At 40.2% G+C, this 26,593-nt stretch overlaps 2 protein-coding genes across 2 annotated transcripts in view; one reads left to right on the top strand and one right to left on the bottom strand.

The window, feature by feature from the left end:
• The window catches only part of LOC125241703 (kalirin-like), a 129,160-nt gene extending 119,402 nt beyond the window's left edge, over nucleotides 1-9,758 (bottom strand). The window contains 9 exon segments of the mRNA XM_048150300.1: nucleotides 102-182; nucleotides 1,296-1,519; nucleotides 3,827-3,978; nucleotides 4,061-4,391; nucleotides 5,023-5,203; nucleotides 5,321-5,434; nucleotides 5,521-5,713; nucleotides 7,414-7,615; nucleotides 9,595-9,758. Of these exon segments, the coding sequence (XP_048006257.1) occupies nucleotides 102-182; nucleotides 1,296-1,519; nucleotides 3,827-3,978; nucleotides 4,061-4,391; nucleotides 5,023-5,203; nucleotides 5,321-5,434; nucleotides 5,521-5,713; nucleotides 7,414-7,595 (1,458 nt within the window). The 5' untranslated portion in view covers nucleotides 7,596-7,615; nucleotides 9,595-9,758.
• A 2,005-nt stretch (nucleotides 9,759-11,763) lies between these two features.
• Nucleotides 11,764-26,593, top strand: part of LOC125240457 (E3 ubiquitin-protein ligase MYCBP2) — a 111,309-nt gene continuing 96,479 nt past the window's right edge. The window contains exons 1-23 of the mRNA XM_048148351.1: nucleotides 11,764-11,855; nucleotides 12,391-12,643; nucleotides 13,227-13,373; nucleotides 13,458-13,664; nucleotides 14,170-14,496; nucleotides 14,578-14,754; nucleotides 14,832-15,110; nucleotides 15,207-15,341; nucleotides 15,627-15,776; nucleotides 16,258-16,410; nucleotides 16,704-16,815; nucleotides 17,146-17,302; nucleotides 17,693-17,835; nucleotides 18,270-18,446; nucleotides 18,771-18,946; nucleotides 19,346-19,571; nucleotides 19,795-20,293; nucleotides 20,424-20,590; nucleotides 22,430-22,614; nucleotides 23,944-24,699; nucleotides 25,160-25,312; nucleotides 25,532-25,636; nucleotides 26,006-26,239. Of these exons, the coding sequence (XP_048004308.1) occupies nucleotides 11,764-11,855; nucleotides 12,391-12,643; nucleotides 13,227-13,373; nucleotides 13,458-13,664; nucleotides 14,170-14,496; nucleotides 14,578-14,754; nucleotides 14,832-15,110; nucleotides 15,207-15,341; nucleotides 15,627-15,776; nucleotides 16,258-16,410; nucleotides 16,704-16,815; nucleotides 17,146-17,302; nucleotides 17,693-17,835; nucleotides 18,270-18,446; nucleotides 18,771-18,946; nucleotides 19,346-19,571; nucleotides 19,795-20,293; nucleotides 20,424-20,590; nucleotides 22,430-22,614; nucleotides 23,944-24,699; nucleotides 25,160-25,312; nucleotides 25,532-25,636; nucleotides 26,006-26,239 (5,010 nt within the window). The remainder of the gene's footprint in view (nucleotides 11,856-12,390; nucleotides 12,644-13,226; nucleotides 13,374-13,457; nucleotides 13,665-14,169; nucleotides 14,497-14,577; nucleotides 14,755-14,831; nucleotides 15,111-15,206; nucleotides 15,342-15,626; nucleotides 15,777-16,257; nucleotides 16,411-16,703; nucleotides 16,816-17,145; nucleotides 17,303-17,692; nucleotides 17,836-18,269; nucleotides 18,447-18,770; nucleotides 18,947-19,345; nucleotides 19,572-19,794; nucleotides 20,294-20,423; nucleotides 20,591-22,429; nucleotides 22,615-23,943; nucleotides 24,700-25,159; nucleotides 25,313-25,531; nucleotides 25,637-26,005; nucleotides 26,240-26,593) is intronic.

The raw sequence follows: 26,593 nt of genomic DNA, 5'->3' as shown, positions 1-26,593 counted from the left end.
TACTATTAAATGTGTATAATACATATAATACTAGTATTTTTGTGAAAGTGTCCTAAAAAAGAATTTTTTTAAATGTAAAACAACAAAAATGTAATAATTACCATATCAGCGGGATCAGTTTGATGGCACACTTGAACTAAATGATCCAACTGGTACAGCAGTTTCTTGCTTGTTGAATGGACCTGTTACAAAATAAACATTACATTGGTTTATACCTAACTTTAATCCTGTTGTAAATTTTTGCCTAATCTACAGACGAAAGGACATCCTACAGGTAAATTCACTAGAACTGGCACGAATGGAAAGAATGACTGAATAAAAATATCTATGTGTCACACTTAAACCAATACAATAGTGGCTCTTGACAGTTACGACTATATTATACCGATGCAGATACATTAGTTACATTACACAATAAAAGTTTCGATCATTCCATTCGTGCCAGCTTTCGTGAATCAACCTGTAAGTACTTTAATTAAACAATGGGTACCTAAGGTGATAGTTGGAGCAAACAAAGACAGAAATAAACATGTTCGTTTATTTATTTATTACAATACGCTGAAAGATTTCTTGTTCTAGTAATAAGTTATGGGCATATAAAATGATTTTTAATAGCATGTTTTTTTTTCTACTGGCAACTAATACTTATTGAGACATGGGGTTGGCAACAGCGCCACTGCACACACTGTGAGCTTTAACTGTCTGCCGACATGTAGGCTTCCGTTGTGTGGTGGAATACCACTGACAGTGACAGCACTGATCGCTCTTATGGTTATAACGTCATTATCGTGGGGACAAAAACGAATTGTCAATACAGAAAGATTATGAAAAACAAGCAAAAACAGACGCAAAACTTATTTTGAAGAACATTTATTAACTAGTAGACGTTTAAAATTTATCAACATTAGTTATTTCTAATTTCTAATACCCAACCTCTCTGTACTTGATTTGGGTATCAATTCATATTAACTATGCAGTCGCAATGCAAACTGCTTAGTGCTTAGTCACTTTTCCTATTTGACCACAAAATAATTATTGCCGAGTGATTTTAAAAATGCTAGCTAAAATCCGTCATAAATGTTAGTTATGTTTTTTTTAAACATTCCGTCAATTTTTATAGACCATTTTTAGCGAGAACTTTCCATATGTACAAGAGCTTCTGAGATGCTTAGTAGCTGTAGGCATAATATGTCTGTTTCTACCAGTAGTTTCTACATTCTGTTTTATGTGCTCTTTATCCGATTTGTTATTGCAGCCGCGATAACGACGTATGCAAATAACAAGCAGAGCATTACCTCAGTATAAGCCTGGCACATGTGCTCATACAGCTGCCGGTGCCTCTGGGCGTGCTGCTCGAGCGCGCGCGGGTCGGCGCACGGCGCGCCGCCCGCCTGCCCCGTGGCCAGCTGCAGCGCCACGGCGCACTGCGCGCCCCACCCGCCCACTGCCGACGCGTACGCCTCCGCCTTGTGGTGGAACACTACTGACAGTGACAGCACTGCTGATCGCTCTTCCAGACCTGTACAAATAAAAAGAAAGTTCTTAGAAAATCAGAAACCAAGCAAACTAGCGAGTTATTGGTTTTATTATATCTTTTTAAAATAGTGTTTCTTCACGTCAATACATCGCTGCATCCGATGGAACCACTGAGAAAAACACTTTGCCCACTCATCTTTAGGGGTCATTTTTGTGTCTGTCAAATTATGAGGTATCCAACGGGCACAAACACAGATGTCATATATACCATAGATCAAGCAAACGTATCTACTTAGCGTGTCAAATGAACTCAGTGAAATCCACTGAGTTGTCCGTCTTTAATCGCAGCTTGCAGCTTTCGGGCGTCAATTTTTGTAAGTTGAAGTCAATCAAAACATAAAAAATGCCTCATTACGTGATATTCAATTGCAACAACACAAAAATTATGAACAATCAAGAGCCTGAGACATATTTAAAATTACGGGCAAGAAACAACTTCAGTACAAAATTTGACACGCTCGGCCCCTATACAAATAGATGAACTTGTTTCTTCTATCTAAATATAGTTCTGTGGGCACAAAGCCTTCTGAGTACTAAATGTCCATGGAGGATTTTGTGCACTTGACTCATACCGATTCCTAAGGTCGTCGAAATATGCTGGCAGGTCACTCTTTTGTCAGTTTCTATCATACGCCTCACAAAACTGATGTTATTTTCAGACATCGCCGTAAAAGGCCGTCCCTCACGCTGCTCATCGGTGAAATTAGTGCGACCACGTTTAAATTTATTAAACCAGTTCTAAGCAGTGCCACGAGATGGGGCTTCACTGTGAAAGGCAAACGCAGTCAATTACAACTCTTTAGTTGACTTAAATGACATCGAAAGTCATAGAAAATCCTTAAATTTTTATCTCGTGAAATGCATACTAAAGTGAAACATACAATTTTGATTTCGCCGCCAAATCGTAAAACAAATGATAAATGAATGAAATGCACACACACTTATATTGGCAAAGAGTTCTATTTTTAAAATGTAAACTTAATTTTTAATTATATCCTTTGCAAGTGGCCAGTTCTATAAACTTTCAGTGTCGCCCTCGTACCACAAGCTGGACCAACTGCATACCTACGTAAGGTTGGTCGCACCAAAGCGTCTGCAAATTTTTATTGTATAGGAACTTCGATAGACGTCTGCTGAGTGACTTTGATGTGTTTGTTAACTGTGATTGATGCAACTGGCACCTTATTATTACAAATTCGCAAGTAGGTAACTGTCAGTCTCTTAAACCAATGAATCAAGGTTGTATGAAATTTGTTGTAGTTATTGATTATTTTATTCATAACACTAGCTTTTACCCGCGGCTTCGCCCGCGTAATAAAAGTATTCATTAAGATTTTCATTTGGATCCTTAGGTTTCTCTGTAGGTATATTTATCTGCGATTATTTCGATTGCACATAATACTTTTGCTTGCAATGATTGTAGAAATATTACACATCGACCACAGCGTAGGTAATTCTATATACGCTGGGGAAACCTTTATAAACATCCCACATAGCCCGTATTTCGACACTATGATCGGTGGGTAAAAAGTACTTTTTTCTATTATCCCTTAAATTGTTTTACATTTTGCTTATACTTATCGCAAACGTAATCTTCAAGCAAGCAAACAACGATCGTCTTAGAGCACATTGATTGTAAGAGACCGCCGACCGATTACCCGTATCCCTCTAACGATACCCATATTATCCGTATCCGTATCGCTATCGCTATCCCTATCCCTATCCCAATCCCTATTCCTATCCCTATCCCTATCCCTATCCGTTATCAAGATGTTCAATGATTTCTTATCAAGTGCTAAAATATAAAGTTTCATGGTTTTATCTTTTAAAATTAAGAAATCCCATACAAACTTTCAACCTCTTTTTCAACCCCTTCATCCCTTTTTTTCGAAATAAAAAGTAGCCTATGTTCTGTCTCAGGGTCTAAAGATTGTCTGTTCCAAATTTCATCAAAATCGGTTGCGTGGTTTAAGCGGGAAAGCGTAACAGACAGACAGACAGACAGACAGACAGAGTTACTTTCGCATTTATAATATTAGTATGGATGGATATGGATGGATTGGGCTACTAAGTCAAAAAACGCTATCCAAAAAGAAAACCCATAAGTGGGATTTGATAGCTGCCTTCACTAACCTGTTATCAAAATACAGGCTCTATATCATTTTTGTATGCTTAGCGTAAGTTAGCAGATTTATTTTTGTTAATAATGATGACACCTGTCACCGTACAGATAGTATTTAGTATTCGCAGTTGAAAAGAGTATGCGAAAATAAATAAATGAGAATGTTACCAGCTGAAAGTTGTTTGTAGGCGCGCTCCAGACGGTGTGCAAGCCCCGTAATCTGGGCCTCGGCGTAATGGCGCTTGTCCGCGAGCCGGCGCGCCGCCGTCGTGACTCGCGCCACGCTCGGCCGCCCGCCGCCCGTGCAAGCCGCGGCGAATCTAAACACATCACGATCAATATCAATCAAACGATTTTTTACTCTGTTTATCTGAGACACTTTTTTACTGGAAATTTACATACCTGGCATGTTCTTCTTGAAGTCTCTTCGCGGCCGCGCATGACCGACCGATTTCAACATACGTAGCGAGAAAAGCCGTCCTGTGATTGACGATCCACTCGAGCATCTTTTCGCAATCCTGTTCAAACAGTCTCAGTTGAAAGCACTGGTCGAGCTGCATTTTCTTGTGCTGCCAGAGCTTGTGCGCGTGCGCGTGTGCGGAGCGCACGGCGGTGAGCTGCGCGCGCACGGCGCCGGGCGAGCCGCAGTGGAAGGCGGCCGCCTCGCCGCCGCTGCCGCTCGCCTCGGAGCACGCCGCGTCCGCTGCCTCCAGGCGCTGCAGGACTCGTTCGCCTGTTCGCAATAAAATAATAAATTAAATTAAATTTAAAGTGTTTCAATAAACATGGTGGTTCAATGAAATTCCACACCTAATCTTAGGACTTTCCCGTTTTTAAATTCAAGTGCCGAAATCCACTCAAAATAATGCAAGAATCAGCACAGGCACTAGTTTTTGTAAATGTAGCTGCAATTTGCACAATCACACATGCATTATTTTAATATTACATTTAAGTTCCATCTTGAAATCCCCAATTATCTGGCACTTTCACAGAGGAACATACAGCTACTAAACTATTGTTTTACCGTCATTGCTACCGTCCTCCTCGAAAAACCACAGACAGTCAAAACACATGTTTTCGGTGCCATCACGCGACACTGCACTGATAAATACGATGTCTTACTGAAGTTATGAAATACAATGACCGACGATGGTACGCGAACTGAATCCGAAGTTATATAAACAACCACGATTTATTCGCCTACTTAATCAACTCGTTTTTGAGGCAATCGACCGTTACAGACAATTGATTACGTAGACAGACCCTTGTTCTGTTGTGGTTTCCAGAACAATACACTAAAATCAACTATTTAAGATTAAGTAAAATATGTAATTGTCCATTTAATATGTGACGGAAATAGTGACCTTGTGCTTCAAGTTCGTCCACAGGAACCTTGGCCAATCGTTTGTTAATGTCTGCATGTGCGTCTATGGCCCGGCGAGCGCCCGTGACGTCATCCGCAAAATCTGCCCTAGCGACATCTTCTTGCAAATCATCAAGTCTATCTAGGAGCTCGCCAGCCTGCCACATCAGCTCTTCTAGTGCCTACAAATAAAATTTTACAATATTTAGCACATAATAAAATGTATGTAATGATTTATAAACTGCAGATATTCGTATGATAAAATACAACGTGTAATGCAAGAGTAAATATGTACTTACTAATCTCAGATCTATCCACTGCGCGTGGTCGTATTGAAGGGTACCATCTAGATCAGGTGTTAATTGTGAGCTATCTACGACTTTAGGAAGTGCTTCTAAACTAATAACAGCTGCCTGTAAAAATATAAAATGTATATTCAATACACAAGTCAAACATGACAGTCAAATTTCTTTAAACATTAACAACTGACAAACTTTACCTCAAATTTATACTTGTGAGCTCCTATAGTAGTACGTTGTTTTTGCCAAAAATTATCAGGTTTAACTACGAGTGCTTGATGGACGGATGAAGAGAAGTGCTCTTGGAGAACTTTAAGAATGGGTTTGATCGCAGCCCACGCAGAACCTCTCATATCAATAAGGATTGTGAAGCCATGTGACCGCACCGCATCACTAAAAAATAAAACACATAAAAATGTTATACTTTTGTTATTATTACAATTATATGTTACTGTCATATTTTTAATAATGGAACAAGTCACTTTTAAATTCTCAGTTATCAGTTTACTGCATAATCCTTTGCCAACATATTTTTAAGGAAACATATGAAAGTGTTTTATCATTTCAGTTTGTCTCAAAGTCTGAGTATAAAACAGAAGTAAAATAACAATCATGAACTTTTCCGACAAATTTTACGACGTCGGGATCATGAACTACATATGTAGTGCGAAAAGGGTTACCTTCGTATTTTTCCGGAAACGTTCGTGTCATGCTAGTCCAGTCAATGTCAGTACATCTTGTACTGAGACTGACTGAAATAGCATGACACGTTCGTACGTTTCCGTAACAATACGAAGGCAAATCTTTTCGCACTACGTCTGTACACATCAACACAAGTATTCCTTTGTAAAGCCCTGTTTCACAATAATGTAACGAATATGATATAGTTTTGTATACACAGCCCACATTAGAAGAGCGTCAAGAGCTTAGTTAAAAGGTCTCGTAACAATGAAATTCTTAATGAAAAAACATAGAATGTGTGTCGCTCATTGTAACAATTACTAGTCCTTGTACAAAGAGAAGTCAGTTATTAAAGCTGTACTGCATGATGCAATGAACATTTTCTACAGGAAAGCCTTTAACAATGAAGTATCGAATTACGGGCGAAGCAGTCTCCGAATGCAATAAGCCATTGTTCGACGCCAGTGGCTGAGGATATGACCAATTAGACATCAGCTCGTTATTGAAAGTACCTACTTCGTATATAGGGGCTATGAATTTGTCTGTGGGCATTAAAACAATTAGGTTTATTGACAGTAAGAAAAAGCTGATGCACATGGTTTTGCTCAATAAAAACTCAGTATAACCATTTAAAACCCAATTATAATATGTTTTAATAGAATACTGAACTTGAAATTATTTTCTGATTCTGTTTGTCAGATACTTTAGTAAATTTTTCGTGATACATTCAGAATGCTTTTTAATGGGCTCTAACTATATATAGCTGTTATAGATTTGTTACAATCATAAGACCACAACTAGCATTATTCATTAGCCATAGTAGTGAAATCTATAACATTTGTTTTTAAATATACGTCGGAAATGAAATATCCTCGTCACAAAACAAGTGACAACAATAAAATGGAACATACCTAGGTATGCTGATCAAGTAATGCAACAGTCGACGGCAGTCATCAGGCGCGACGCGATCGCAAACGGGTTGTCCGGGTACCATATGATGATCTCGCGCAGAGACAAAGAAGTCAAAAAAACATAAAGGAACATACCTAGGTATGCTGATGAGGTAATTCAAGAGTCGGCGGTAGTCATCAGGCGCGATGCGGTCGCGGCGTGGGTTGGCCGGGAACCATACGATGCGCCCCCCGCGGAGACTAAGCAAGGGACATACCTAGGTATGCTGATGAGGTAATGCAAGAGTCGGCGGTAGTCATCAGGCGCGATGCGGTCGCGGCGTGGGTTGGCCGGGAACCATACGATGCGCCCCCCGCGGAGACTAAGCAAGGGACATACCTAGGTATGCTGATGAGGTAATGCAAGAGTCGGCGGTAGTCATCAGGCGCGATGCGGTCGCGGCGTGGGTTGGCCGGGAACCATACGATGCGCCCCCCGCGGAGACTAAGCAAGGGACATACCTAGGTATGCTGATGAGGTAATGCAAGAGTCGGCGGTAGTCATCAGGCGCGATGCGGTCGCGGCGTGGGTTGGCCGGGAACCATATGATGGGCCCCCCGCGGCGGTCGCGGCCGCCGGACAGCGCCGCCACGCGCTCGTGCAGCAGTGGGAGTACATCGAGCGCGCGCGCACCTGCCTCCATTGCTGCTCCTCACTGATTGCCTTGCAGAACCAGAACAATGTTATTATTTATAAGGTTTTAGTGCTAATTTAAATATTAATCTTTTTTGCTGCGCTTATTGCAGTTCCTTTTTTGTTTTGTATAAGACACCCTACAGGGCAGAGTGGTTGTAAAGCCACATGCAACCTTTTCTGATTCAGCGACCCTTATGTCCTCACTCCAGCTCAACCTGCCAGCCTCTCGTAGCTCATTCTCGACGGACCACTTTACTTAGATAAAAAATGTATTTCGCAAGAAGCATATTAAAATTTTAATCCTATATTTGTTGGACAAAAACTAGATGAAGTGGACACAAACTAACACAGTGATCACACTGTTCTAAATAAATAATATGTTAATCTATAGTTTTGCCAGTCAATCATATTTAAAACATAATTATTTTATTGATATCAATCACATACATAATAATAGTGGTGTCAAAATTATACCCCATGTTTATCTATATACATCATTTTACTTACCTACTTTAGACAAATGAAATGGTTCTCACCGCTTCACCCGCGCATACCAAAAGTAACCTTGTTCAAAAGTTAAACTTTGTCCCCCATTTCACCCCCTTAGGATGTGAATTTTGAAAAATCTTTTCCAAGTGTTCCTCTACACCTTATAAGAAACCTACATGCCAAATTTGGAATCTCTAGGACCAGTGGTTTCGGCTGTGTGTTGATATGTCAGTCAGTCGGTTTCTTCTATTATATATCATATATGTAGATTTTATTGTATATATAATGCTTACATACATTTGGTGAAATTGGATTGCCAATTCAATTCAGTAAATGAATGTCATTGAAATAGATTTTCTGATGTGTGGTTATCATTATAACATAATAATATATTATATTGTGTGCTACTTTTCTTTCATTAGAATATAAACTTTCTTTGCTACACTTACTGTAATTCTTGTCTAAAAAATATATACATAAAAATGAAATTTGTAAATTATTTGATATTCTGCAGCTGGTCAAAACAGGAGTTAGTGGATGGAAATGGAAACTGACACAAAAACCCTAAATATTGGTATGGTTTTGGCTATTATATTTATACTTTTTTTTCAAATTCCTGTGCCATGATATGAAATCAGCTAGGGCATAATATCCATGCATTTTGTCATAGTAATAGATATTTTTTATCGATTTTACGATTCTCCTAATGTCCTAGTATATTATAGTATTTATTACATGTGTCTGTATAAATGGTATACATTTACATCAGCGGTTCACAACCTTTTTGATCACCGAATCCTGTTGAATAGGATATCATTTGACAGGGTCCCAAATGAAGTACTGTTGTTTGTTACTGTACCACCACACTTTTAGAAGGTCTTCGTTTATTTTCCTTATAATTATCACTATAATCTCACAATGACCTTACTTAGGCTTAGATGAGCCCTAAGGCTAAAGAGCACTGTGGGTGGCACTAATGAGTGACTTACAAAGAAAATCTGGACTGTTATAATTTAAAAAGATAAAATTGAACACAAACTGGTAATATTTGACAAATACACTACATGTAATAGTTATAAATTATGCAATATACAATATATTATTAAATTTATTAAGAATGCAAATAATGACTTATTATAAAAAAAACATTGAGACAATAGGTAGATTATATATTTACTGTGGTAGTAGGCTAAACATATACTATGAGAGATGATTAACGGATTTCCGGCGCAAGTTGTATTATAATATTCAGGATTTTATGTTTCTTTGTCATACACGATCAACGCTCAAAAACGACATCGTTATGGCTATTTTGTATAGACAATAAACGATGTTTACAGCTAGACCATATACAATTAATGTAATGGAATTTGTAGCCAATTCAAAAAACTACTAGTAGAACACATAATCTTCATAATTTTAGTTAATTTTGTAGTCGTTGATGACAAATTATTAGACATATACGTTATAACTACCTATGTCACAACAAATAACCTCAGCCATTAATTTCAACTTACCGTGGTGACTCAAAGATGTATATTAGTCTGGTATAAAAGGATCGGCACGCATTATTGTCACTGTTATTATTTCCCACTAAAACATTTCTAGTAAAAATATTCATGAATACCCTTAAAATTAATAAAATACACACAAGCAGGGCATAATGACAAACTGAATGAACACCAACCACCACCACAATGGCGCGGCGATAGGGTTGTAACTAACTGATGATTTTTTCGCAAAAAACCGATTTTAAATCTAGGTTGGTAGTTATAGTCTATACCACTAGAGGACGCTGTTTCTAGTTTAATGTTTGGTTTTGTTTAAGCCCAGTTGTTATACAGCTTGACAAAAAGCTCGAAAAAATAGAAGAAATTAACCAATTTTTTTAACTCTACCAACACGGAACAAGAGTACAACATCACGGTGGTACAACATCAACGTTGTTGGTACTATAGTTTTCGTATTTTATTGATTATATTGTGTGAATTTAACGTCAGTGAAGTATTGATATTGAGTCAAATCTTAAACAGAACAATCTTTATTGAACAACAAAGATGTAGATTAGATTTAAAAATATGTAACAGATTTACAATAAAAAATGAAGGTAGTAACAGGCGGTATTATCGCTTTAAGCGATCTCTTCCATCCCAGACATGTTTAACAAAAGATTTGAGGCTTAACTCTCTGTCTCTCTCTCTCTCACTCGTACGCACGCATGCACGCACGCACGCACACACGCACTCATATCTGAGGAAAAGCGGAACCTATACTGACGAAAGGGGTCTACCACTTTGAGCCCTGAGGAACTAAGAATAGAAGAACGGCACAAGGTCGGTTCCAGATTCGTGTCCAGGGGGAGGGGTCACATGGTCTATTTGTATGGCCAACCTAGGCTCCAGGGGGGCATGACCCCCCATGACCCCGGGCACCCAACCACTATGGAGGTCATTTAAAAAGAATAAGGTATGGCATCCCGGTAATAGACCAGACAGGTGGGGGACACTTGATGACCCCCGGTACTAATCGGTGACGAAAACTGGATGCACACTCCTAAGTAAATGCCATAGCTAAAGAAAAGACTCGGTTAGGGTCATGGGATGTTGTTGGCCGGGGAGCAAAGAATGAAATTTTATTGTATACAAAGTAATAGCTTAATTAAACAGCTCCTTTTAATACTTGTATCACAATCAATTTGAAAGGGTCGACAGTATAGGGTTACTGTTTAAAAATTTCTTGTAATAAAGGAATATTAAATATTTCTAAATATCTTTTAAAAATATCGTTATACAAAAAGTTACGTCTGCGCACTTTCATACTAGCCCATAGACTAGAAAAAAAAGATGCCGGCAACAAAGTTGCCCGTAGGAGCCTACCCTTATACTCAACGCAATCAGTAGCTTACTTTACCGGTTTTTTTTAACGTGTCCGCATCACTAGCGCCGTGTGTTTATTGATTTTTTGACATTATTACAAACTTTACTTAGATCACCGAGTTTGAAATATTAAGTTAACTACAATGAAACAAAAATAATGCGGCAAAAGCATTACCAGGTACTAATTAATATTTTATGATAAAATTGGTTAGTTTAGACACCGACAAGGAGTTTATTTTTATACACAGTTTTTATGTTACTAGCAGGTTAAAACTGCCGTGTTGAAAAACCAATACAATACTTAATATAATATGTTTCTGTAAGCGTTACGTCGTAAATTTATAATAAATTGCAATTTTTGCGATGCGCATTTGCGATTGCGACTGCTGTAATCTTTGATATATTATTATTATGTGTATGTTGTAAGTAATATTGCCGCGGCGATTTATATAAACGTACTCTCTCTTTGTGTTTCTTACTTGATTAATTAACGTACTTCTGATTTTTCTTTAAAACAAGCAGCATGTTCTATGCAAAGCTTTTTAATTTTCGTTAGAGATAGCAAAGTAATATTATGCTCCCACAGTATCCTACTTCCTAGTAGCCTAGTTGAAAATATGAAAAAATAATTTTGTAAATTAAATAACTACTGGTTTTTATGAGAAAAGTGGTAAAAGTAATTAAAAGGTGGCATTGATTGGTGTGTTACATTATATGTTTTGTGTAATATAATATAATGATATATTTTCAGCTCCTGACACCAATACTATAGCAGAATAATGTAGTGGCCAAAATACGCACTAAGTCACCATGGCTTCACGGATCCAAGTGCCAGAGCTAACATGCATGATACCTGAAAACTATAAAAAATACTTTAGGACACTATGCTGGAGTGGCACTAGGTTAGTATTATGGACATACTAAGGCTAATGATGTTATTAAATTTATGAGTACAGTAATACCCGGCTTTAAGCGACCCCATTTAGCGCGGATTCGCTATAACGCGATTTTTAAATTTTGATGGATCGGAAGCAAAACGCCACTCAGAAAACATTAGATTGTTTTTTTAATAAAAAAATAGCACCCTATTATTGTTTTTTAAATGTAAAATGTTAAAGTTTCTTCAAACAAGGTATTTGATTGTCATTTTTCAAGTAAAATATAAACTTTTTTCGGTTTGATTTTAAATTTGGTACCTTATTCAAGTGACCCCGATATACGCGAAATTCGTATTACGCGATTTTCCTTGGAACGCATCACGCTCGCGTTAAGCATGGTATTACTGTATATTTTACAAAACCTTATTTTGATTACAATCTAAAACCTGTAACAACTTATAAGTTACTCAAAACTCATTTCTGAATCGCAACCCATAAAGGAAATTAGTCAGACATCCAAGTACGAAAGTATACAGTTATAATTTAATATTATTTGCAGGAAACCTGACAAAAAAGGCCAAAAAAAGTTTGGAAAAAAGGAAAAGCTGAAAAGACTGAAAGCTACCAATGCGCTTGCCGTCTGTTTTGCGCCTGCACTGCTGGGAAACCCTTCCCAGTTTGCAGTGTATGCAACTGTCCGTAGATCGGTGCTTACTCGCTGGAAGAGTCTTCATGGTTTGGTATCAGATTTTTCTGATGACAGTGACAATGATGACCTTTCCACACAACTTCCGATTGCCAAGTTACCAAAGGTAGTTTTATAATGGAGTTTATGTTTAACAAATCTGGTTGCATTTGATAAGTTGATCAGTCAAGATAACTTGCTTGTTACTGTTCAATATACAGTCTAAGTGGAAAAGAAACATCTTGCATGACAATTTTGTAAGGGGTGTTAAAGGCACTACCATCATCCACACATGGACTTCATGTTTTGCAAATATATTTATTAAACACTGCTACCTAAAGCTAGTTGTTTTTTATTAGTGGTGTGTGCAATAAAGAGATTTAGATTGATATCATTTTATTAATTCAATGTAGTTTTAAAACAATATTGTTTATTGCACCAATAAATTGCTCTGACATTTAGAATAAGATGAATATTGTACATTGTTGACAATTTAAAAGTGCTTATTGTAAGCCTATTTGAATAAAGAATATTTTGATTGATTGATTGATTGATTGATTGAGAGTAATTTTTTTGCTAAAGAAAGTATTTAATTTAAGATATAACATTGTTGACATGCTCTTTGTTGGTTTTATATAGAAAGAGTAACTAATATTTATTTTCCCATCATCATCTTGATGCCAATAAGCATTTTACATATATTGTTACAGATCACAGGTATAGGTTTACGCACAGTGTTTTCATTAATATCACAAGCTCGGTTCACAGATGCCCACTTTTGTGAGCATGCCTTGCGAGCATTACTTGATGTTCTGCAAGGCCACGCGCCTGAAGAGCTGGCGCAAGAACCAACAGAGGTACAATTATCAAAATAATTTAATGTAGTATATTATCTTATCTAAATGGACAGTATCAAAATTTTTTCATTCATTTTATTACAGATAATATCAAACTTACATGCAATGCTGGTGGAAGTTTCGAGTGACACTAGTCCTCTGGGACGTACAGATACCCCAACAACTCTGACAGCATTAAGTAGTTCCTGCCTCATAGCCTTGTCAGTAGCTAGAGGCGAAGCAGAATTAATATTGAATGCAGTAGCTTCTCTTATAATGTCCTCTCCTTCACTTTCGGAACAATATCTACAGGTAAATGGAAAATAGGAAAACTTAATAGCCGGGGAGCTGGCAAACATAAATGTATAATTACTTAAGCATCATAGAGACCATAAGGAATCTAAAGACTAGATGTATGATGAAAAAAAATATTTATAAATTATGGTGGAGACATGGAGGTGGTCTTGTGGAGACATACTAGTAGTTCCTGCCCCATAGCCACATAGTTAATAGATTGTAGATTTGGTAATTTTAGTCTAAGTTAGTACTATAATTTTATCTGATATTTATGTATGCATATTTAAACTGATGATCGTCGTCGCTCGATTTTATTGGTCATTAACATTGTAATGGTCAGGTAAAAAAAAACTTAGCATAAACTTAGCTAAAGTAGTATAGTTTATGATGTGCTGGATAAACACCCGTCAAACAAATCTCTACAGACATGGCTAATAATGTATCACTCATATCTTGATCTCATGAGTCATGAGGTCAAAGTCTGAATGACTTCAAACACCACATACATTTTTACTTGCAGGTGCCAGCAAATTTGATAACACTTCAGCGCAGCGTCCATTCTGTAATCTTAGGTCCTCCGTCCCGTAACCAGTGGTTAAACTACGGTGTTCCACACCAATCTCTAGTCACCAGTTTCCCCGTAGACATCCCCCCTCAGTTGACAGCGGGCTCGGGCGAACTAGTGGTTCGCGCTCTCGTTTCTGACGGATGTTTTCTTTACGTCTTTACTTCCAAAGGACTCCTAAAAATTGGCTCCGGCTATGGCAGTTCCATTAGGCAACATGTGTATTTGTACAAACCAGATTTCTTCGCTAGTGATAGGCACGGCTGGCTAGGTTACTGTAAAGTAAGTACACTTAAATTTTCTGCTTATTATCATGATTATGCTTTGCACAGCACAGATTGACATGTTTATGTATCCTTTCAGAATAAGCTCTATGTAAGAATCGGAAGAAAAAAGACTGAAGTTTTTGAAATTGATAAAGATACCTTTGAAGTTAAGAATGTGATAAGATTGGAACCCGGTCAACCCGCTCCCGTCGAACCTAAATCGGCTGTCTTTACTGACGGAAATCAACTAGGATTGATTATACTAACAAATTTCGTAAGTCGCACCTTTTAATGCCTGTTTATATTTAACTTTGCTAACATAGTTTTCTTATAACCCTTTTTTACCTACAGGATAGTCTAACAATTAGGATGTACGACGTAAACACCCCAACGGATCGAGAGGAAGGCGCAGCGCCAGTCGCGCTGACGTCACGCAAGGAGCTTAACGTGCCCCTGCTGCGGCGTCGCACGCTCGCCCTGGGCCGCGCTCCGTTCGAAGACGGCATGTCTCGGAGGCCGCTGGAGTTGGACGCGCCCGTTGCTATGCAGCTAGATGACGATGATGATGATCCCCTCGTAGGCATTTGCTCGGGACAGGACTTTGGGCTACTAATTACTAATTCAGGAAAGGTGAGATTAGAACCTGTTGTGAATTCTGTATTGTATTTTAATAGGGTACCTAACTTAATGTTAACCAACCATCAATCAATCACTTATTTATTATAGGTCTTTTACACCGGCAAAAGCACCAGTTTAGGATACAAAGCCGCATCTCCACACATAGGGCGGTGGACATTAATGAAAGAGACCTTGTTCTCAAGGAACGACGCTCCTAATGTGAAGAAATGTAAAGTGGTTCAGGTGTGTTTATAGTTGTAGTATGTAGATGAACAATGATTTGATATTAACAGAAGCGAAACGTAAATTATCTCTTAAAACTGTACAGTCGAATACATTAATTGTTTGGCAGGATTCTTAGAATAATTGTGAGCAACTCAATTAACTTAAATCCAAAACTGTTAAAGGAAAATCTTTCTCGACCAGTACACGCCAACCAGTGATAAGCGATTACTTTTCTGCACGAATGTATCGATTACCGACGTTGGAGGAACATCTTATTTACTTCTATTAAAAAAAATGTTTTAGGTTGCCGTTGGTCATGAAGGTGTGCACGCGATACTTGTGTTGGATAATGGCACTGCACTATTCACGGGGGTCGCGCGACGCGGCGAAGACGGTGACGCTAGCAAGCATCGCCGAACGCCGAAACCTACGAGGCCTAAGAAAATTATCAAGGTTTGTCCAATGGATCCTCATTAAAAACGCAAGGGACTTTTGTCAAATATCTGTGAATTTTGAGCGCACGACTTCGTCACTTTAACCCCTTTTCCAGGCATAGTTTTATTTATCGACCACATAGGTGTCAGCTCAGGTTCTACGCTGCTATTCAGGATGCAAATTAGATTGCACTTTTCGAAAAAGTGACTCGCCTTACTTAAAACTTTCTATATTGGCGGTTCCTGAAAAAGGGTTAATATTAATACATATGGAAAACGGTAAAATCTATTCCTAAAATATGAGCGCGATGTTCTCATCGCGTTTGTTATTTCTATTTGTAGTAGTATTCGATATGACCATTGGTTTTCGATTGTAGAATCTAAGTAGCTGTTAGTGGATATATTATTGGACGAAATTGAGCGGTCAAGGTTCAGTAATTGGGCCCCAGTTTTGACTTATAGCAGAATATAAATAAATATAATGTTTCTTTTCTCGTCAGGCTGACGGTCACTTCATAGTTTACGCCGCGTGTAACTACGGTTCGACGGCGTTGGTCACGCGACAAGGACTGCTGCTGATGTTCGGCAAGGACACGCAACAATGCGACTCCACAGGGCTCGTCACTGGGCTGAAACATGAGAGGATTGTTCAGGTGAAACATTACAACACATGCGAAATAATAACATAATAGCTGTTTTAGTTTTCGTCACTTCAGGTTTACGTAACATTCCTCATATAATTACAATCTTAACCCTATTAAATTTGCTTATTTTTTTTTTATGTTTGCCCTCCTATTATGATAGGCACTCCCAGACAATTTATTCTCATAAATTAATACCATAAATTCAGAGCCATTGTGAACCGCCGGACAAAACAATGAGATGCAAATTTTGATTGTTACTTGAATTTATAAGTTGCTAAAAATTAACCGATTTTCTTTTATAGGTGGCACTAGGAAAAGCTCATGCTGTAGCGTTGACTACCTTCGGCCAAGTCTACACCTTTGGTATCAACAACAAAGGCCAATGCGGTCGCGAATTTGGCTTCACTAAGGAGAGTAAGTACATTCCTACAAATTGTATAAGTATAAACTGTTGTACACAATAAAGTGATTACTACTACTACATTTCATCATTACTATGGAATTCAGGCATGGACCAGGGTTCTTAGACAAGTGGTCAAACGTTCATATTCTGTTTTCTTTCGCTATTTCGTGTTAGCGCGACATAGAATAGCCGGGCTTGACCGAACAAAACGCATTGCACGTCTTAGCACGCGCACAAGGAAATGCATCGCGACGTGCCTCGATCGCTCTGTGTGGACCCGGCTATTGATTTGTCTAAGAAAACCCTATACCGATCTTTAATGGTTATTTTTTATTCGCCAGAGTCGTTCTCGATACGCCGTCAGAGCAAAGAGCCCCCTTTGTGCGTGACGCACACATTTGCGACGGATTACTGCAGAGTGTGTCTCCTGTGCAGAGAATGTACCGGTTTTTCAAGCGCCTGCCACTGCGCGCGACTTCCAAATAGAGTGCCTGGCGAGTGAGTATTAACTATAGAATACTTGTACCTACTGTGGCAGAATAACTACTAAACTTTTAACCATTGGAGGAAAAGTTTTTCGGTGGATGTACTTTGACTTTTTTGTAACCTGGGGTTTGCTTGGTAACTAATCACAGAGTTTTAAGTAGATACTAGTTATTACGAAATCGACTGCCATTTGACCTTCCAAGGGGAAGGAGTCATTCTGAACCGATAAGAGCATGCAACATTCAATCCGCTACCTGCGATTGAATGTTGTATGCTCTTACCAGTAGGCCGAAGGCGCATCAGAGGATTAATTGTTTGTATAAAATTAGTTGAATTTTAGTGCCTGAGCAAAGCTTCAATCGATCGATTGCAGCTAATGTACTGTTATATTTGTTTTCAAAGGAAATGTGGCTGTGGTGAGGGTGACAGCGGCTGCAGTTCGTGCGGCGTGTGTCGGCGCTGCGCGGACACGTACAAAGGCGTGTGCGCCGAGCGGCTGCCGGCCGACGACGATGAAGACGCCTCCCGCTCCGACGCGAGAAGTGGTCAGTGATCCGTTCTACTAACGGCCCAGCCACGACATTGGTCTAAGCGCGACAGCGGTGAGCGGCAGCCATACGTGCGAATGAAAAGTCCCATCGCTGTGTCTCGCTCCAATGCGCGCTCACAGACCAATGTCGTGGCTGAGCCGTAAATGCAACGGGGCCTAGCCTAGACAATCGTTGACACTGAACCTAACGCACTAATATGGCAGGAGGACGGAGACAATAGCGTTTCGGTTTCTTTAAGCGATCGTCATATTGGATTGGGTAGGACCTTTAGACACACGAGGGCGTGCTAAACTTATTAATTATAGATAATAGGCCTTACCTACGGTACGGTACCTAAGTACAGTAATTATTATTTATTTAAAACATGATCGACCATAGTTGGAAATGGTGACTAGCAAAAAGCTTTGTTATTGTGTATGTGATTGTAGAAAAGGACAACGGCCGATACGGTCAGTACGAAGGCCACAGCACGGCGTCAGAAGCGGAGCGCGACGGCAGCCTGAAGGTCAGCTGCTTGCCGCCGGCGCGGGTCAACGTGCCCGGCGGGCACCGCGTCGTGGCCGTGGCCACGGGGCTGCACCACTCTGTGCTGCTTACCGAGCATGGTGAGTGCATGAGAACTACTCTAACAGTGTAAGTAAAGATGACTGCCCTTGAGGATAGTACGAAGGCCACAGCACGGCGTCAGAATCGGAGCGCGACGGCAGCCTGAAGGTGAGTTGCCTAACTGCTGGCACGCGTCAACATGCCGGGCAGTCACTGCGTCGTCTCCGTGTCCACGGGACTGCACCATTTCGGACCGCACAATAAAAAATTTCGTTTTTAGTTTTTACTTTACTTATTGATATTATCTTAGGCGTTTCTGATCTTGTTTGCAATTGGGTTGCTCTTATTGTATTTAAAATATAAAATCTAACTTAATATAACAGGGGAAGTGCTGACGTTCGGCTCGAATCAATATGGTCAACTGGGCGCCGGCGACGTATCGGCGCACCATCGCGTCGTGCGCGTCCGCGTACCGCGTGCGAGCGCCATCGCTGCCGGCAGCAACCACACCGCCGTGCTCACCAGGGACGGCGAGCTGTGCACCTTCGGGAGCTACCAGGTATCGACACGCTTGTGGTGCTGATATTTAGGTTAACCAGTCCTGGCAGACATCATCTGGCCGTCCCTATCGCGCTTACAAATAGTGCGATGACGGCTTGATGTCTTTATAATTTATCGCGCGACCATGCTTGCCAGCCAGGAAGGCGCGAGCGATGTTCCGACATACAACGGAACACTGCGCGTGCAGACGCGGCAAATCATACGGGGCGTTTGATATGCTCTCTGTTAATCGAACAGCGGTAGAACGAACCTTTACGAAAGAGTTCAGCACATCTAAAGGCCTGAAATGCACTTACGAGTACAACGCTTCTACTATTGCAATTCATAGACGCATAATCGTTTTCCTTATGAAATATTAAATCAGAACAACTTGTACAAACTTATTTTGTCCTAACAGAAAGGCGCCCTAGGACGGCCACGCATCGACGAGCCAGCGCGAACGGACCGGTGTCCGGTGTGGTACGCCACTCCGGGCCGCGTCCCGCGCTTGGGCCCTAGGCATTCTTGCAAGGCCGTGTGGCTCAGCGCTTCAGGCGACCAGACTTTCGTGCAAGTCTCGCAGGCGCTTATAAAGACAGACACGCTCTTCAGTTCGACTATAACGGCCAATAGTAATACCATAGGTGATAATTTACATTATATATAATATAAGTCGTTTATCAAATCATACGTGGAATCGTTCCTCCTATCGCATTTTTTAGGCCTTAATTACACTTACACTGTGGCACTTAATTATTTAGTAGCTCTTACTTAATCATATTTTTCATCTTTTCTTTCGATATCGCGTTAATTATGTTACGTCCCTGAATATTATCTCACTGAATACATTATTTTTGTATTTTTTAGTTATTTTGCCGAATAGACCCGAGCACACATTCAAATGTATAACCATAAACAAGAATGACGGTTCATGCAACGCGTGGACGGGCTCCGAACAGGTGGACTTCGTGAACACTCTGGCCTGCCTCGATCCCCTGTACGATGTTCTCTGGTGCTACCAACCTCAAATGAGGGTCATGAAGTGCTACAACATTTTGGCTTTCGACTCCCACAAACTACAGAGGTGTTGCAACAATGACTCCGAACTTTATCCTAATGATGGAGAAATCGAATATCCTAACCACGGCAGCATGAAAAGATTAGAAGATTTTAAGAATTTGGAAAACTTTGAAGTGATTTGCAGTAACGATGACCGGCCGGTAGACAATGTGGCATTGTCGAATATGTCCGTACTGAACCAGGAGTTGGCGATCCCTTCTGCGCTCTCTTGCTCTGTTACTAGAATACACGCGGCTCTGCATCTGTTGGGCTGTTTGGATTCTTTAACATATGCACATGATTCCAAGTAAGTATCGTATTCATGTTTTCCTTCTACATCAAGTATTTATCGCAATTGTCCCTATGCTAATGGTGTAGTAGAAAGAGTCATGCGATTTTAATGAAAGTGATCCACAATTCATTTTCTTGTTTTTTAGACCGTGCATAGTGGAATGTAAAAGAGACAGCGAGTCTTCTCCCGTTGCTCCTGCGAAGGATGACTTTCTCACGGTGAATCGTTTCGAAAGCCACGGCGGTGGTTGGGGCTACTCGGGCCACTCGGTCGAAGCTATACGGTTCATGTGTGACACTGACGTTCTTTTAGGTATGTATGTTAAATTATTTAGTCCTTACGCACCACCACGTATTGAGGTATATCAACGCTATTAATCCTGCGGTACTTTTTGTAAAACAATGACATATTAGCCGGGTTCACAGAGTCGGAAGACAATTTAGAGAGGTGAGTCACGTGACGTACCGGGCGAGTATTCTTCGGCCCTTTTCGGCACTTTTATATTGACGACAGGTCTGGCTCAGTCGGTAGTGACCCTGCCTGCTGAGCCGCGGTCCTGGGTTCGAATCCCGGAAAGGGCATCTATTTGTGTGATGAGCACAGATATTTGTTCCTGAGTCATGGATGTTTTCTATGTACATAAGTATGTATTTATCTATTTAAGTATGTATATCATCGCTTAGCACCCATAGTACAAGCCTTGCTTAGTTTGGGACTAAGTTGATCTGTGTAAGGTGTCCCCAATATTTATTTATTTATTTATTTATATAGGCCGCTTGCTGCGTGAGGCAATTGCTTAGTGACACTGCTTGTATTGTAGGGACCCGGTTATTGACATAATATTCATCCCCGATAGTAACCTAAACCCCGATCGCTATTCATCATGTTAAAGGAATGAGCTCCTTTCCTAACTCTTGTCTGTTCTACATATAAAGCATTAGTTACACCATAGAGGAATAAGTAAGGGAAGAACTCCATACATCAGTAAATGCAAGTTATTTGTAAAGGCATAGTTAAGTGACATCTAGCGACAATCACGCGTCAACTAGCGTAAATTATCAGTACTGCTATTTTCAATAGATATCACGACGAGTCTAATGCTCACCAATTTTTAGCTAAAATTACAATAGTATTAATCAGTATTCTGTTTTGGATTCCTTCTGCTTGTAATATAAGTTGTAAACTGTACTAATATTAAATTTTTGGCAGACGACACACTGTTGCCACCTAGTATAGTAGTGGTACTGATAATTCACGCTATTTGACGCGTGATTGACTATGCCCATACAAATAACCCGCATTTACCTACTGATGTATGGAGACAACTCTTCCCTTAGGGCCGGTTGCACCAAACCGTCTGGCACCGTTAAAGCGTTCGTTAAATTGTATTGTATGAGAAGTTCCATAGAAATCTGCTGCGTGACGATGATCTGTCTGTCTAATGTGGTTGGTTCAACTGGCCCTTATTCCTCTATGCAGTCATCCTACTATAGTTCTCAACAATACGCCAATTCAACAAGTAAATAGTTTTAAATATTTAGGCAGCTTAATTACAGAGAACTCTAGATGCACACCAGACATCGTTGCGAGGATTGCTATGGCAAAAAAAGCTTTCAACCAGAAGAGACAATTGTTGAAATCCCGTATGTCATGCAAAAACAAGAAACTTCTGATCAAGGTGTACATCTGGAGTATAGCCCTTTATGGATGTGAAACGTGGACAATGACCCTAAGAGATAGGAAGAGAATGGAAGCGTTTGAAATGTGGTGCTGGAGACGAATGGAGGGAATTAGTTGGAGAGATAAGATTACGAATGAGGAGGTGTTACGAAGAGTAAATGAAAGACGAGCCATCCTGAAAACGATTGAAAATAGACGCGGAAAAATGATCGGACATTTGATGCGACACGACCACTTTTTTATTACTATTCTGGAGGGATGGATTGGACGTAAGAGAAGTCTACAAAAGCCCAGACGCAGCTACATGGACCAAATAAAAGAAAAAGTAGGGGCCGTGTCGTATCAAAGTGTCAAAGAGCTGGCACAGGATAGAAAAAGCTGGAAAATACTCCACCGACAAGAGATTAACTCTTAAGTTTATGATGATGATGATTCCTCTATGGTTACACTTGTGTTGTTATTTTGTTACAGGCGGTTTCGGTCTGTTCGGCGGGCGGGGCGACTACACGGCGCGAATCAAGCTGTTCGACATCGGGCCCGAGGGCGGCGACCAGGAGGGCGACGGCGAGCTGGCGGCCGAGAGCGAGGAGGTCGTCTACGAGTGCGCGCCCAGGGACCGCTTTCCCGTGCTCTTTGACGCGCCCGTGCCGATAGTGGTACCTACCTACTCTACTACATCCATACCAAAGACCTATATAACTTCGTAAAGACCGATAAAGTCTAAGAAAAAAACGTATCCCAAAACCATACAGAAAAAGGTACGGTGAGCTAGATGGCGATACACCTTTGGGGTACGCTCGGCTAGATGGCGCTAATATTAAAATTTGACATTTTAAAACATATCAAGCTAAGAATATGGGCCAAATTGTCAAAACTGAGGTTCAAAAGTTTTAAGCTTGTGTCGAGAGATGGCAGTCTATGCACTGTGATGAGACATTTTACTTTGACAGCCATTCTCTATAATACTCGATTAACTCGATCCTCTTTGTCCATACTAATATTATAAATGGGAAAGTGTGTGTCTCTTTTGTTTGTCCGTCTTTTACGGCAAAACGGAGACGAATTGACATGATTTTTTCGGTGGAGACAGTTGAAGGGATGGAGAGTGACATGTACTACTTTTTGTCTCTGTCTAACGCGAGCGAACCCGTGGGCAAAAGCTAGTTATTAATAATAATCCATACTAAGGGTTGGTTGCACCAAACCCGTCTGTCTCCGTTAAACCGTTCGTTAAATTTTATTGTATGGGAAGTTTCATAGACGTCTGCTGCGTGACGATGATGTGTCTGTCAAATGTGGTTGATGCAAGTGGCCCTAATATTATAAATGGGAGAGTGTGTGTCTGTTTGTTTGTCCGTCTTTCACGGCAACACGGAGCGACGAATTGACGTGATTTTTTAAGTGGAGATAGTTGAAGGGATGGAGAGTGACATAGGATACTTTTTATCTCATTCTAAAGCGAGCGAAGCCGTGGGAAAAAGCTAGTGTTATTATACTTGGACATCACTTTTAGGGTTCCGTAGTCAACTAGGAACCCTTATAGTTTCGCCATGTCCAATATGTATATCAATCACGTCGACAAAATGGTAAAATGAAAAGGTTTTTTTTTTTTTTTGTTAGGGCCCCCTATGATGTAAAGTGGGGACTGATTTTTTTTTCATTCCAACCCCAACGTGTGATATGTTGTTGGGTAGGTATTTAAAAATGAATAAATAAAATTAATATTTTTGGAAATAATCTCTCCTAAAGTAAAAAAAAGTGTCCCCCCCCCCTCTAACTTTGAACCATATGTTTAAAAAAATATGAAAAAAATCACAAAAGTAGAACTTTATAAAAACTTTCTAGGAAAATTATTTTGATCTTATTAACAGTTTTTGAAAAAAATACGGGAAACTACGGAACCCTACACTGAGCATGACCCGACACACTCTTGGCCGGTTTTTTGGGAAAAAGTTTCTGTTGAATACTTTTGTGTTGCTCCTCAGGCTAACAGGTGGTACGTCGCGTGGGCGTGCATCAATGGCCCTTCCTCCGACTGCGGCTCGTCCGGCCAAGCCATGGTTATCAACGACGAGATAGGATTCCATTTTAAAACGTCCAAAAAGTCTAACAACGGAACTGACGTGAACGCGGGCCAGATCCCCTGCCTGCTCTACAACACCGTCAGCCTCGACCACTCCCTGCCCGTCCGACACGTCGACTCCGGCGACCCCGTCATAGTTCTAACCAAAAACATATCAAGAAAAGTCACTGTGTCGTGCTTCCGTTCGCTTATAACTCTTCTACAGTGGAGCTGGAACACTTTTAAAGAAATCGTTTTAGATACAAATGGCCAAATTCCAATCAATTATCAAAAATTAACTGTTATGAAACATCAAAAAAGACTAGTCTACATAATTCGAGCATGTTTAAGATTAGTTAGGTCTTACGTCAATGAAATTTATCCACAAAACAATAAGAAGAGAAACTCACACGAGTACATGTCATATTTTGACGCCATCGCTGATGTGAGAAATTTAATTCAAGCAATAATGACGGATCAAACTCCGACCTGTGCGATGCTGCCGCGAAAGCCTGGCAAGAACAAGACGCATAGGATATGCTTTGTACAGTTTGCCCTGGAGATGACTAATTCTATACTACAAGAGTGCCACGAGACAATCACTGCGTGCTTCCATGCTTTCTTCCCGACTCCAAGTTTGAAATGGAATCATCTTTGCTCACTATTATTTTATGTGAAGGTAAGGCAGTAATTAATCTTATTTTTCTCTATAATTTGTAAATTATGGGACTACCTCTACATTCCTAATGACGTTTGTTCGAAAATCACTTGGCGTTGATATAACGATATTTGATTTTAAATTTTGCCCCAAAAATGACATTACCCAGAACCGATTCGCTGTTAGAAAGGTAGGTTTAGGTTAGGTTAGAACCGTGACCTCACACAAATCCGAATCGCTTCTAAAAAAGTGAGTTTTAACGGCGTTAGGCGAAACAATATTAGGACATTTAAATTAGGCCAAATGATCATTATGCCAAAAAATATTAGGTGATCTAAAAATCGAAGAAAGATCTTTAGGAATCTAGATATACATCCGTAAATTATGTAGTTAGGCGTTGATATATAGATTATTGGAATTATTTCTCATTCGTAACCATCCCAACAGTTATAATAATTTATCTATTTGTATATGATTGTAGGATGGAGTAGTACCCCCCGCCCAAATTCGAGAACTGACAGCCACTTGTGCGGCGTTATGCGGCTCACGGAGTCTGCGTGACGTGCTGCAGTACATAGTGCCCGTGACGCAGAGCTGCGTCAGTCTGAACGAACCACGCCGGCCGGAGTCCAAGGTACATCTATGAAGAGCTATTTATCTGCCCCAATCCCCATACGGCGATAAATATTGCAGAACCCTTTCACAGTAAAAGTCAAACTAACTTCTATATCAAATAAAGCACGGTGTCAATATGACAGGATTAACAGGGTTCTAGAGTGGCCTAGGATTCTAATTGGTACGTACTGATAAAATACAAAGGAGGAAGTTGTAATAAATTTATTTTTGTGAACAGGTGGTAAAAGAAGTCCCGTCCAAGTCAGCGACGGTCCCACGATCATCTCACGCGCAGAAACCACCTCCCGTTCCACCAAGAGCAAACAACAGTCATGCAGTCAAAGTGAGTATTTTGTTTAGATTTAAGTTACGAAGATGTTATGTTTTGGAAAGTAGTAGGTAACGGGCTTAAAAACCCGTAATATTTGAATCAAATTTTGATCAAAACCGGGCGCTGTTGTCGCCAGCTACGATAGGGTTCGTTATTCGTATTTTTTCTAAAGTTCGCCAGCCCTATAAACGCCCTTTAAACTTCGTCGCTTGTTTACGAATGTATAACATGTAGACGTCTAATAATAAATAATCATCATACTCGGTGTCGATCTAGATACCTAAAAAAATACGTAGCAAGAAAAAATAGCAACATATATTATACATGTTGCCTACGTGATAAATGCAACGATATGCACGTTTTTCTTTTGTTTCTGTTTAGCAAGCAGACGCCACCGACGCCAAGGCCAGCCACACAGAATGGCACCTCTTCGACGTAGTCCCCTACCTGCTGGATATCGTCACGATCCCCGTCAAGCAGCAGATGATGACGCGCCAGTGCGGGCAGCCGCACGACCACGGCGAGATCAAGCAGAACGAGCGACTAGCTGACTACTGCTGCAAGTTCGCTGCCAGGATCATCGCGGAGCTGTCACATAGCGCCACTAATATTAGGGTAAGTTGCAATGTGACTAAACACGCCTATAGTTGCAACCGCTGTGGCGTTGTCGTAGTGCACGGTATCTATATCAGACGATCCCCGTTAAGCAGCAGATCAGCGGAGCTGTCACATAGCGCCACGAATATTAGGGTTAGTTACAATGTGACAAAGCACATCTATATTAACCGGCAGACTTTATGATTTAAGCACTACTTGAGATGTCGTCCGATTGCGTGGTATGGAAGAAAAAGACAAGCTGCGCCGACCCTAAGTAATTGGGCTAAGGGCAAGAGAATGATGATGAGCACTATTGCCGACTCAGTTATAATAATTAATATAAACCTTTAAACAGATAAAGGGCCTGCTCCT

This window comes from Leguminivora glycinivorella, chromosome Z (assembly GCF_023078275.1).
Source record: "Leguminivora glycinivorella isolate SPB_JAAS2020 chromosome Z, LegGlyc_1.1, whole genome shotgun sequence".
Classification (NCBI taxonomy): Eukaryota; Metazoa; Arthropoda; class Insecta; order Lepidoptera; family Tortricidae; genus Leguminivora; species Leguminivora glycinivorella.
This window is presented reverse-complemented; position numbering and strand designations above follow the sequence as displayed.